This window comes from Anneissia japonica, unplaced genomic scaffold (genome assembly GCF_011630105.1).
Source record: "Anneissia japonica isolate Jap-2015-1 unplaced genomic scaffold, ASM1163010v1 scaffold288019_len225695_cov184, whole genome shotgun sequence".
Taxonomy (NCBI): domain Eukaryota; kingdom Metazoa; phylum Echinodermata; class Crinoidea; order Comatulida; family Comatulidae; genus Anneissia; species Anneissia japonica.
In genome coordinates, this window is record NW_022706625.1 from 151,567 (window position 1) to 163,633 (window position 12,067).

Below are 12,067 nucleotides of genomic sequence, written 5' to 3' on the forward strand. Positions count from 1 at the left end.
GATACGGTACTAATGATTAAGTAGTTTGTCTATTAAAGAGGCCTATGTACCATGGTTCTATGGTTGTATCAAATCAAATAGTATGTTGGTTATCTTAGTGAAACATTTTGTAAAGAGATATTCAACATAAAAACTAAAGATGATACAAATGGCCTGGTATGCCCTTAATTCTGCGACATCAAATCATCAAACTCATTATCGGTTTTAATGATTGAATTAAGGGTAGGCCTATACCAGCCAACTCATGTTTTTGTTGTTGAATACTAATGTTCCGCCAGATAAGGAAACCAACACTTGATTATACAATTAAAACAAAATAATATCGACAAAAAAATCTTTAAGGAAACTACTTTCAAGCTGTTGTACTAAAACTGTGTTTATTATCCTAACCTAATTTGAACTTTCAAAAACAATAGACCTGCATTGTTACGCAAAATTGGCAGAGCTAAACAGATGGCATGCCGGTGTCTTGGGAAATCCTGGTATAAATCAAAAGGCGTAGGTCTATAATTTGGCCTCTTGATGGTCGGATTAATTCATTTTGTTTCATACAGAAATGTCCTCATTTATTTACTCTTGTAGGCCTACTTCAAGTAGGATTTAGAAACATCCCAACATTTTATATTTAAAAAAAAAACAAATTTGTCTTAACAAATGTTATGAATATTCAGCCTGACCATCTGCCTGGTGGCAGTATGCTTGGAACCTTAAGTATAGATAATTTTGAAGATTTGATAAGGCTTGTGTATTATTGTGTTTGTATGGTTAAGGGGGTAATCGGACAAGTAATCACAACAACACTGATATAGGTAGCCAAGAACGATACGGAAAGATCTGGCCCAGGATTTCATCAATCTCAGCTTATTAGAAAGTGAGAACTGTCAAGATGAGCCTATACTGTATTAAGCAAATTTCGAAAGTTTTAAACAATTTTGTCCGTGAATCAGAGGACTTGGTTATTAAAAAAGCTTTCAACCTCATTTGTTTCCAACATTTTGAGTTTGAATTGTAAGTTTCACCCTTCGTATTCACAATAATATTAAGTATAGGCCTAATGTTTTTGACATTCCATTGCTGTTTTAACCTGAATTTAAACGATTTAATTTTACCTTTGACATATTCAACTATAACTGCTTTCTATGTGTACGGCGCTCTGGTCTCTTTTGGATGGGCTCCTAATAAGTCATTAAATTATTATTAAATTATTATTATTTATAGATTATTTTCATCAAATACTGTACATTATAATGTGATGTTTTGTGTACTGTATATCGGTACCACATTACACCTATAATTAATTTACATACAGGTATTCGACAATGGTCCACAAAATACTTAGCAGCAACAGGATGGGATCATGAGTCGTGGCACTTATCTACTTGTTAATGTATTTTGAGGGTGTAGGCCGGCATTAATGTGTGTATATACGGTCTTATCACAGTGTACATTAAATGATGTGTCATCCATCATCTTCGCCAATGGGTCGTGTTAACGTGCGTCCTCCATCGTTGGTTGCTTGTTTGATCGTAGACTAGAGTAGATTGACAATAATAGCCGTGGATATGTCATCCGTCCTTATCTTGGTCCGAATACTATATTTTTTAAAGAAATGTTTTCAGGGAATAGGCCTATACTTGGGATTAAATGTGACGACATTCTGTAGGCAACGAGTAACACGTTCACTTAAGAACGCATGCGTATCAGTGATGGATCTTGAAAAATTGCCTAGGGTCCAACAAGACCAACAAGGGGTCCAAATCAAAAGGCCTGATTATGGAGCTCCCTGTAAGGGTCAAAGGTTGATTCCCCTTACCGAGCAAAACACTAGTGAAATCTACAATTAACATTTTTAATTTGTCCGACGATCTCGATCCTTGAGGTAAGTAGGCCTATCTCTCACTGGACAAATCAATTATTTTTGTACAGTATAAACACAGAGATATTTTCTAAGAAAACTTCGGCCTAGCTATAAATTAATTCTAAACCCAAATTTTGCTTGTAGACCGAGTAAGCAAATTCGAAGAACAGGCATCTCTCATATTTCGGACTGGTAACTCTCATGTTAAAAAAAAGTTTTTCGAAGCGTTGTCCTCTGACATGATTGATTCCTTTTCCGACGGGGGTTCTGTGCCACCATGAACCCCCCGCCAGCACTGCTCCATGTAGAGGCCAAGCATATATAACAACTTGCCTAAATCCGCATTCAATATTACAGGATTATTGTACGGCAAACATCCACACAACACATCATTCACGGAGTACGGTACAGTATAAAATAATGCGTCTATGAACAGTAGCACTAAATTATACCTCCTCGGCATCATCACCACCACCACCATCAAAACCATCGCTTGTTTGAAATTCAATCTCATTTGCATTCTAAACTTAAAAATCGCTACCAGCCTTATTCTCGCATTTCATTTCAGTTATCAATCATAACATTACGTTCGGTTACCGTAAGTCTCTTTTTTTTAAAGATATAAATATCACTAAGACCAGACAGGTCTTGGTCGATCTACATGGGTACTACTTATTACTTTTAGATCCAATGAATAGCTTATAGAAAAGCTAATTTGAATGATCGATCAATTGATTGATTGACCGACCGATAAATGCTGTATTTACATTGTATATTGCAATTTTATCACATTTTTCTTCTGCAAAGTATAATAGTTGTACCCATTATGAGAAACTTATATGCAGTACCGGTAGCTGTTTATGCCAGATATGAATTGTGAATAAAAGGGGGACGACCCCACAAAAGATACAAAAAAAAAAAAAAAAAAGACCAGACAGGTTAAAAAAAAAAAGAAGTCACAAACGTTATTTCATATGCCTATGTGATTTTAATTTATGCTCATCATTATATTATTTATTATTATATAAGTTTTCTGAATAAATAAAGATGACACAACATTAAGCTAACTTACTTAAGGAGAGAGCACTACACACGCTCATCGAACCCACACCACAGGGAAATCAATCAACATCATAATTAAGGAGTACGTATACATACATGTACACCTCAATTGACAAGTCATTATTTTCGCATGTTGACACATGTGCTTGTTGGCTTATTGCACTAGAACGAACATCACGCCACATTTATAGGCTTCTAAAGTCCGTTGAATATTTATCATAGGGGAGCAGCAAAGTACTGAAACGGCTTGCCGATAAAAAAAACAAAACACATTCCTACCACTACCAGGGTACATTAAGGCCATGAGGAAAAATGTATAGTTTTTCGTCCAATCTATAAATTAAAGGCCTCTTTGCCTTAAGTGTTTCCATGGCAATAATTCGTTATGCTGGCAACAACAAACATAAACTACACAGGTCAGTACAGAATGTGAAAATCTCCACCATTACAAGTCTATATATTTTTTAACAATAATACAAATATTGAAATGTTGGCAAAATTCGAGGCGCCAGCAAAAAAGGACGAGAAGTATAGTCATTTTTGTTAATTGGCCTGATATAAAAAGTAGGTAGGCTTTAAACCGGTTATATTATTACACTGTGGACATCCACTTCTGTCCTACAAATTGTAATGTGAAAAATGAAACTTATATCTTTATATCTTATATCTATTTAATTTAATTTCAGCCTAAATGCAAAAAGATATCATCGCATTTTCTAGGCGTAGAGAAGCATCCTTTCCCATACAGTAGCCCTATCGCCAACTTTAGTCGTCTGTGTGGTCGGATGTTGTTGGGGTTGTGCACAGGGTTAACCTCTCCGTAATAACATCATCAGGTTTGTAATAAACATGAAAAACACATCAGAGTATGATGCAACCAAGGAATGTTCTGTCACCTCTATAATTAGGAATAAATAAATTAGACTCACTTTTAAACTTATTTACAACAGTGTTCATATAATATATTTAAAAATTTATTAAGATGTGTTTAATAGAATAGTGTCTCTATTTTGTCATAGCGTAAAAATAGCAAGAGACTTCTCATATTTCGCTACTGTAAATCTCCGAAATTGGCGGGAAAATTTGTCTTGGGTGAAAGTTGAATCATTACGGTTCTTGGCCTGTGGTGCGTTTTACATCTGTCATCGTGCCAGCAACATTTCCAGGCTTCAATTGGCAATTTTCCAGCAACCACTATCGCTTCGCTTGGGTCTTCTAATTCTCAAGGGAGAATACCTCAACATCATCTAAGTATTAATAATCATTCACCTGTAGAGATAAAAATAAAACATTCTATAAACACAATAGTTAATTATGTAATTTTGGTTTTAGCAAAGTGAATATAGATTGGGGTATGCACTACCGTGGGCAGATGCAGTGTGTGGGTTAACAAGTACAATGGATTATTCGTACAGGTTAATAGTGAAGAAGTGCATGTTGACTACGACGATTCAACGCTAGATAACACAAGCGAATGCAACTATACGTAGCCATTGTATGCAAATACTTCCTTCCGTGCGAATTCATCCGTTAAATGCAATGTATGATTATGCGGGATAACAACAACACTACTGTACTAATAATAACTATTCGTCAAGCTACTACACGCCGACTAAACAGTATGTATTTATTTTGTATCTGAAAGTGAACCCAATAAATCGTATCGTATCGTAGCAATTGCACTCGAAATGATGAACCAACTTTGTAATAAACTTACTATAAAGTGTCGTTTTGTGGTGGGAGGAAGAGATTCGTTGTCATTAAGTGTTTAGACGATGAAAATCTTAAGTTACAGAGACTTAGAACAACAATCTTAGCGACCAAAGCTACAGCTTCGATCCAAATAAATATTATTTTAAAATTTAAGTACAGTAATTATAATCAGCATAAAGGTATCCATCTGCACTAAATACAGAACGATCACGTGATCGATATCGAAATTACCCTTGATAGGAACCGAAGGGAAAGACGCTTACTATCAATACTAAATTAGGTAATGCCACGCTTCCCTACTGACATCCAGAGAGTCCGTGAGGTAGAAATAATTTGGTAATGTTGACGTAGCAATTATGATACGAACGTAGCAATCGAGCCTCTCTGTCATGTTTAACATTTGCAATTTACAAAATACAACATTGCTATTCAGATGTTACACAATCTGTATATTATATAGTGCTAGTAAAAACGACTATTAAAGCCACTGTATGTCAATCTATCTGGTATTTCATATTCAACCGCTGCGCGACGCGGCCGAGAGTCTACTACTACTACTGCACTTCCTTATTTGGTAAGATAACAAGTTTTCATCTTGCACGGAGCAAGGTTCAACTGAAAGAATATTTCGATCAGACTCGCGTGTTTGCGGACACAACAGAAAAATATTATATACCTTTTTTGTTAATTTAGCATAGTAACCAATTTAATAAAAAAAAAATTATACAGTACAGTACTTATTTTTAATTAATTGCCTTTTTTAAATACTGCGTGACCGACAACAACGAAGCCTATGATTAATAACATACGACGTTTGATGGTAGGCGACGCCGCATGCGGTCCTCCAACACACGCGAAATGGCCTGAAATAAATGGCTGGATTCTGTCAATCACCCACCTGCGACAAGAAATTACAATCAGCTGACAAGCTTCAATTTCAATTTTTTAACTGACAATAAATTCTTCTTGCGAGGTCTTATTTACAAAAAGGAAATATTATTTTTAATTAAAAGTTCTGGTAACGAGTCTAGAGTTGTTTTTTGGGAAAACGTGGACAACTTTGCTTTTTGAGTGAATTTAAAGAATGAAAGAGGAAAAACATCATTTACTGGAAAGACAACAACAATCGTCGATTACGGCGTATAAATAACGATGGCGAAAATACAAAAGGATTTATCATACCTCATTACAATCCGGAGATGTTTCACAAGAGAAGTTTCTCTCATCGGAAGACAACGCACAGCGACGCTGTTATTATCAAGCCAACAGACGCGATCAATGAGAATGTACACTATTGTCCTGATGGTCGCAAGAATTTGTAGAAAAAACAAACAAGTCGCTGTTATTCTGGGGATAGTCGCGATTCCCGATCCACCATCTTCTACAGCATTGTGATTGTGCGTTGATCACGCTTGTGCAATTTCTAGGTATGCAGATGCCCAAACGAAAACAATACTGTCATCTGAGACCTGGCATTATTTCACAGTGATTTGTTTTCGAGTCAGCTGGGCCTAATTCCTCTATGGTGAAATCTTGCCAAAAAAACAAAGGTAAATTTTCGAATCCCTCAAAAAACCAGCCACATCAGCCAACGCTGTTACCATGAGCTCAGCACTCAGAAGTGTGTTATTTTGACCATGTTTTGACAGACGCAATGCAATTTACGTTGATTGTTATTATAAAAAGACAGACCGTTTGATAATGATATATGATTCTTAGGAGCTGGTATTTCGCACAAGTTAAGCTTGAGTTAATCAACTACTTTAAAGATATACAGTATTCATGAACCCGCGTCCCATTTACGAAAGAACATAAATCATGCTCGTAATATAAAACCCTCTCAAAAATTTGTTTTTTATCCAACGATAATTTTTTTCTTATCCAAATACATGTTATGATGCTTTAACTAATACATTTGATATCATAGATTTGGTAAAAAAAAAAACCAAAAAAACTTTTGTGTTGCTGAAGCTGAACCACCTAAAAAATCGTCAAAACCTGGGGTCAGTATTTTTCGCAAAAAATATAATGATGTATCACAAAAGGTCCTTGTTTATATTATATGGTAAAAAAAAGCCGACTGACCGATCCTGATTTTCGAAAGCCACTGTGATTGGCCGAGATAGCATTTTATTTACCTAATCTTCCCTTAGGGAATTAGGCAGCCTATTATAATTCACATTAGGCCTACTTATTGAGCAGACGACTAACAATCGAAACGGGAATTCCCGGTAAGAAATGCGCATATGGAAAACACAATTGAGCTCACGCTTGTCCAAGTCCAAAGTTCACTTAATTGTGTTATTACATGTTCACTTTATTTATTCTTCGATAATACACCGACTTCTCATGACGTTAACGAAATGTTTCTATTCTAAACCAACTATGTAATCGTCATACGTTTCTTCCTTAATAGCATGGAATATAAAAGAGCGTTTCTGAAACACTGTATTTAGAGGACCATTTAATTCTACATATTAATAAAGAAAATATATTACATTACGACCAGAGGTCCGCGTCTTTGGTCACATCAAATTACATTGCTGTCTATATATTTCTTCACACCCAGAAATTAAAATCAGTGCCGTAGCCTACCACAACGACGTAGATCAATTCACGCTTTGAAGACAATATTGCACCAAAGTGCGATTCTTTATTCTTTATTTAAATTCTTTATTCAAAATTGACAAATCGTGGCAATGAGCCAAATTGAATGTAAAATAACAAATGCATTAATAACTAACTACAAAACAGAACAGTAAATCGCAATCAGAAATATAAAAACATTAAAATAGAGGGACAAGATAATTAGAACAATAAAAATCAATTTAAAAAGCTCAATCAAAAATTCACAGAAAAAGAAGACACAATGATCAAACAACCCTAGTACGAAAAATAAAAAAGAAGATCAAGAAGGCAACCCAGAACGGAGGCAAACGAGAAGGGAAAAAAAGAACGGCAGGAAAAATAAAAAGGGAAAGGTAAAATTGTCTACAATTTTGAGCTTTATACTCCTCATTGTGGTTACTGTTATTTATCATTGAATACCAAAACGTAAAAATATATAATAAAATATACTAACAATTATTGGGCTTCTGTAACAGTAGTCGAATCTTGTGTATTTATTGCAGAGTTTTGTACTGATGTTTCTAAATTCTTTTGTCTACTGCTACTAGATCGGAATATAGGTGAAAGCTGGTCTCTTAGTAGGCCTACCCGGTGTCGGCGTTGTGGCATAAAATCTGTAATATAAAATGTCAAATTTGACGTAAATCCATACAATTGATAGTAATGATAACATTTGACAAGAACATATAAAAGTATTGTGCAAATTTGAATGATATTAGATGATGGCGAGGATAAATTTGAAGAACTTCGAATTTAATTAATGTACATCGTTGGAGTGATAATGGATTCTTCCTTTAGTTGTCCTAAATTGGGAAGGATCTATTTGATTGCAAATTATACTGAGCAGGAAATTCCATGACGAATATGACAAAATGATTGCAGTAAATACCAAAAATATCAAACAAAGCGACAACTCCTTTGTTCTCAAATCAGGTGTCGATTTCACGAAAGACAGTGATGACAGAACTGACAAGAAGAATAGCAATTAAGCCATCTCTCTTTACGTCCACAAAAAATCTATACCGGTACTCGATCATCGATCGATTCTACCCTATACGAAAAGAAGCTAAATCTGCATGAAATTCGCTATAATATGTAGTAGTACTGGACCTTTGTTTATAGTCAAACTTGCTTGATGATGTTTAGATATCGCGAATGGCACGTGGCGCCTGTCACCTAAAAGAGATCCAGGCAACCAGCAGATGCTAGCCCCGGAGAGCTCGCCACGGCAATTCTTCAAGGTGAGCATTTATTAAAGAGACCCGCCTCCGATCCATTCCCCTAGGGCCGCGTTAATTAACTCTACTGTTTCTGTACAAGTAATGATCCCGTACTGCTTGCTTTTTTACACTGTTATCCTACATCGTATCTTATAACTACAGTAATTGGTCTCCAGCTGAAACCCAAAATCAAGTCCAGCTATTAATTTCCAAAAAAACAAAAAATCTGTTTTCTATTTTACCATAGCCTTACTAGTACGCTGTATACCTCCAAGGTCACACCCCTCCATGGTTACACTAACACCTTTCTCAAACTTTTAAGCACCACTTTTACAACTGGTTGATAACTACTAGTGTAAGGCTTCAAAATCCCATCTCAGTGTGATATATTATATATTATTATTATTATATATATATATATTATTCTTGATCTGTATATCGGTCTACATTTATATTTTATTAACACAACTGTCAACACAGGCATGACAGTCTTTTCCGTGGTAAATCACTGGCCCTAGCTAGTAGTTCGGTGGCATAATTTAAACAAGGCTCAAATAAAATGTCTCTGCTACGCTATATAAAATTATATAGTAAACAACAACACAGCTGAGGACAACTGTTTAGTGACCTTGGTTCAATTTTAAGTATACACATATATTATTACACAACTGTTAAACGGTGCTAATCCCAGTGGAGTTGTTTATCTGTCCACGCACTACATTGTAGTACGTATATAATAATACCGTAGCTAGTGACATCAAAACCAGTCCAGGGTAGCCTTTCAAACCTGACTGGGCAAGTCAAGACAGGAACAAAGCCTACGCCCGACATCTTCGAGGTATCAATTAACTCAAGTCACTTGCAGTTCCCTACTATTTATGAATTAAACGCTCGATGTCAGAAAACTCAAACTAAATCAATGATTATTAAGTTTTTAAAGATGTAAATGATAGTAGTAGTAGCAGCAGCAGTAGGAACAGTACTCTGCTGTTTCCACCATACACAAAGATAAAATACGATCCTCGACAATGCAACTACATGTACAATTTGCTAATGAATTTTTAAACACTATACAGAAACCAAAATAAACCAATCGAGGCCGAGATCGATTATAACGGGACGCTGAATACAATACCTACAAACAACGACACTGGGCCTAGCTAGGTCAAGAACGTTAGAAATTCGCCTTTTCTTTTTATTGATACGCATTTTTACTTGCATAATGTTGCAAAGAACGTTGCTTACCTGTTATTGTAGTCTGTTTGTATTGCTTTGGTGTTTGTGAGGCGTCTTGGTTTACGGTTGAAGTATTAGTACTCGTAGTAGTAGTACTGCAAACTATGTTATTTCTCGCAACAGTATCTAGTAGTCTGTTGTTTTCAGAAGAAAAAACAATTGATGTTGACGAATTCGTTGATAAGTTTACAAATCCTGACAATATATCCTTAGATCTATATATTTTTGGGCAAGAATTCTCATCTACAGCAGTCCATTCCCATCTGCTTGTGTTATTTTCCGCAGGCATTCCAGTATCTGGATCTAGGCCTAAAGATTCCATTTTCTTGCGATCTTGTAGGAACGCTTGCTCAAGTTCTTGTTTGAGCCAACTGTCGTGATCATTAGGCGTTGTTCCGAATAAATTTCGAACGGCTTTCGACTTGGTGATTCTTCCTGGTCGGGAGCCTTTCACTCTGATTTTTTCGATAGTACACATCTTCAGACCTCTCTTCATAACAAACAACTGTAATTTCCCTCAGTCTTGCTAAAGCTAAAACCAACAACTCCGCATTCGTCTAGCCTTCAACTGGTAATGGCTTAATAGTACGAAGAATCCAGTAATTATTGTCCTAAACAACAACGCGGTTCCTGCACTGTGATTGGCTAGTTGACGGCAATTATGTGGGCGGAGCTTAAGGGGGTGTTTTCTACGTGATAGTGGACGTTTAGTATTTTGTCGTAAGTAAAAAGGACGCGCTTGGTCGGTACTCAGAGCCATAGAGGGCGTTTAATTCTATTGCAGTATCCGAGTGAACAGTACTGTATGGCACCGTCAGAATAAGAAAAATATCGTGTCTAGACAAGTTCCAATAATCATAATTGGTATGAATTTTAACGTACTTTTCAATCACTATCATAAAGTTTGACAGGGACACGTCCAGACAAGATAAACTTAACTACGAATGCAAACAGTCATAATTGTGTTTCTTGGTACTATCACGGACTTTGTGTTTAATTGTTTAAATACATGTTCACTCTCCGACTAAATATAGCCACTATCACCGCTTATCAATTATATTCAAAAGACAGTATCGTCTTCAAATATATCAACGTATGACTATCTACTTCTATTATCTCCTCGTCCTTTACGTCATCCTAAACATTAACAACAAGAGTTGACACTTGTTAAAGTATGCTGTCACTCGAAAAGTATAGAAAACACCCAAATTGGAAATAAAACTGTAAATTGTTCATTTTTTTCATCATTCAATCATTTATTAGAACATACACCTTTAGATCGGTGGCACTCAAAATCACTTGGTGTGTTCAAAGTGAATTAAAATTCTTAGCTACAAGTGCAAAAAAAAATTACGAAACAAAACAAGGGAATCTTAAGTAAAAATGAAATAAACACAAGTGAGTAGTGCTGCTGATGAGGCAAGTAGCTCCCAGATAAACATGACAAGGAAATACAACCTGCCTTGCCTGTCACAAATTTCGAAGGGCCACCTGTACCATCAACAAACTCAACAATAATGTTAAGGCAAACAAAATTAATTAGTTACAAAAAAAGACAGTAATACAGATACTTAATCTACGATAAAGTTTGAAAGTGCTTCAATTCAGATCTTTTTCTCCACGCTCGTTTTCCATAACTTTTACAAAATTCATCAAAGTATTTCTCTACTTCATTTGTCATGGAAAGAATAGTGGAGCCTAGGACGTAGCTTAATTTAATATCAATATTAGCACTTAAAAATTGATCCCAAACATCGATGTTATGACTACTTAATTTATATTCAAGTTTATTTAAATCCTAATAGAGCCACATCAACTAGTAAAAAAAATTATAAAAATTTGCTGCCATTTAAGTGTAGGCCTATACTGTATGATGTAAAGACAGGAATGTAATGTTGACAAGGAGATTTTTTTTCATGTTCTATATTACGGTATATAGCATATCTTTATGCTGTACGCTACTTGGTAGATTTTGGTGTTTTACGGTTTAGCTTTCTTCACTCTATGGCAACTGTCATTTACTATTAACTCCTACAGTATGCTCTATTTTTATGGCAGTAATATAGATCCAAGTATAGAGGGCGCTCTATATTTTTCTTTGACAATACTGTAACTGAATGACTTAGGTCTACCTTTTAGTACTATATATAGATTCATTAGAAATAATGGTAGGCCTACACACGCCAAATATAATTAAATTTTTAGTTTCACGTCGAGGATTTCAAATTATTTTTGATGAATGTATTTAATACAGTATTCGCTATTTACTATTCGAAGAGGGAAGGGACGCAAAACAAGCAATTTATTTATTTGGCGTTCACAGTAGATCTACACAAACCACTTACTTAAA

The 12,067-nt window shown here is 35.4% G+C and overlaps 1 protein-coding gene across 2 annotated transcripts; it reads right to left on the reverse strand.

Annotated features, from left to right (window-relative positions):
- Positions 1-2,826: 2,826 nt before the first annotated feature.
- LOC117106184 lies at positions 2,827-10,310 on the reverse strand. 2 transcript variants are annotated; one of them, XM_033247534.1, is made up of 3 exons: positions 9,727-10,309; positions 7,716-7,875; positions 2,827-4,189 (listed from the first exon to the last, which is right to left on the reverse strand). In XM_033247534.1, exons 1-2 carry the CDS (start codon positions 10,211-10,213, stop codon positions 7,718-7,720), a joined length of 645 nt encoding a protein of 214 aa, XP_033103425.1. In that variant the 5' UTR covers positions 10,214-10,309; the 3' UTR covers positions 2,827-4,189; positions 7,716-7,717. The 2 variants fall into 2 exon arrangements, with proteins under 2 accessions (XP_033103425.1, XP_033103426.1); XM_033247535.1 differs by lacking the exon at positions 7,716-7,875 and having other exon boundaries at positions 9,727-10,310.
- Between the last annotated feature and the right edge of the window lie 1,757 nt (positions 10,311-12,067).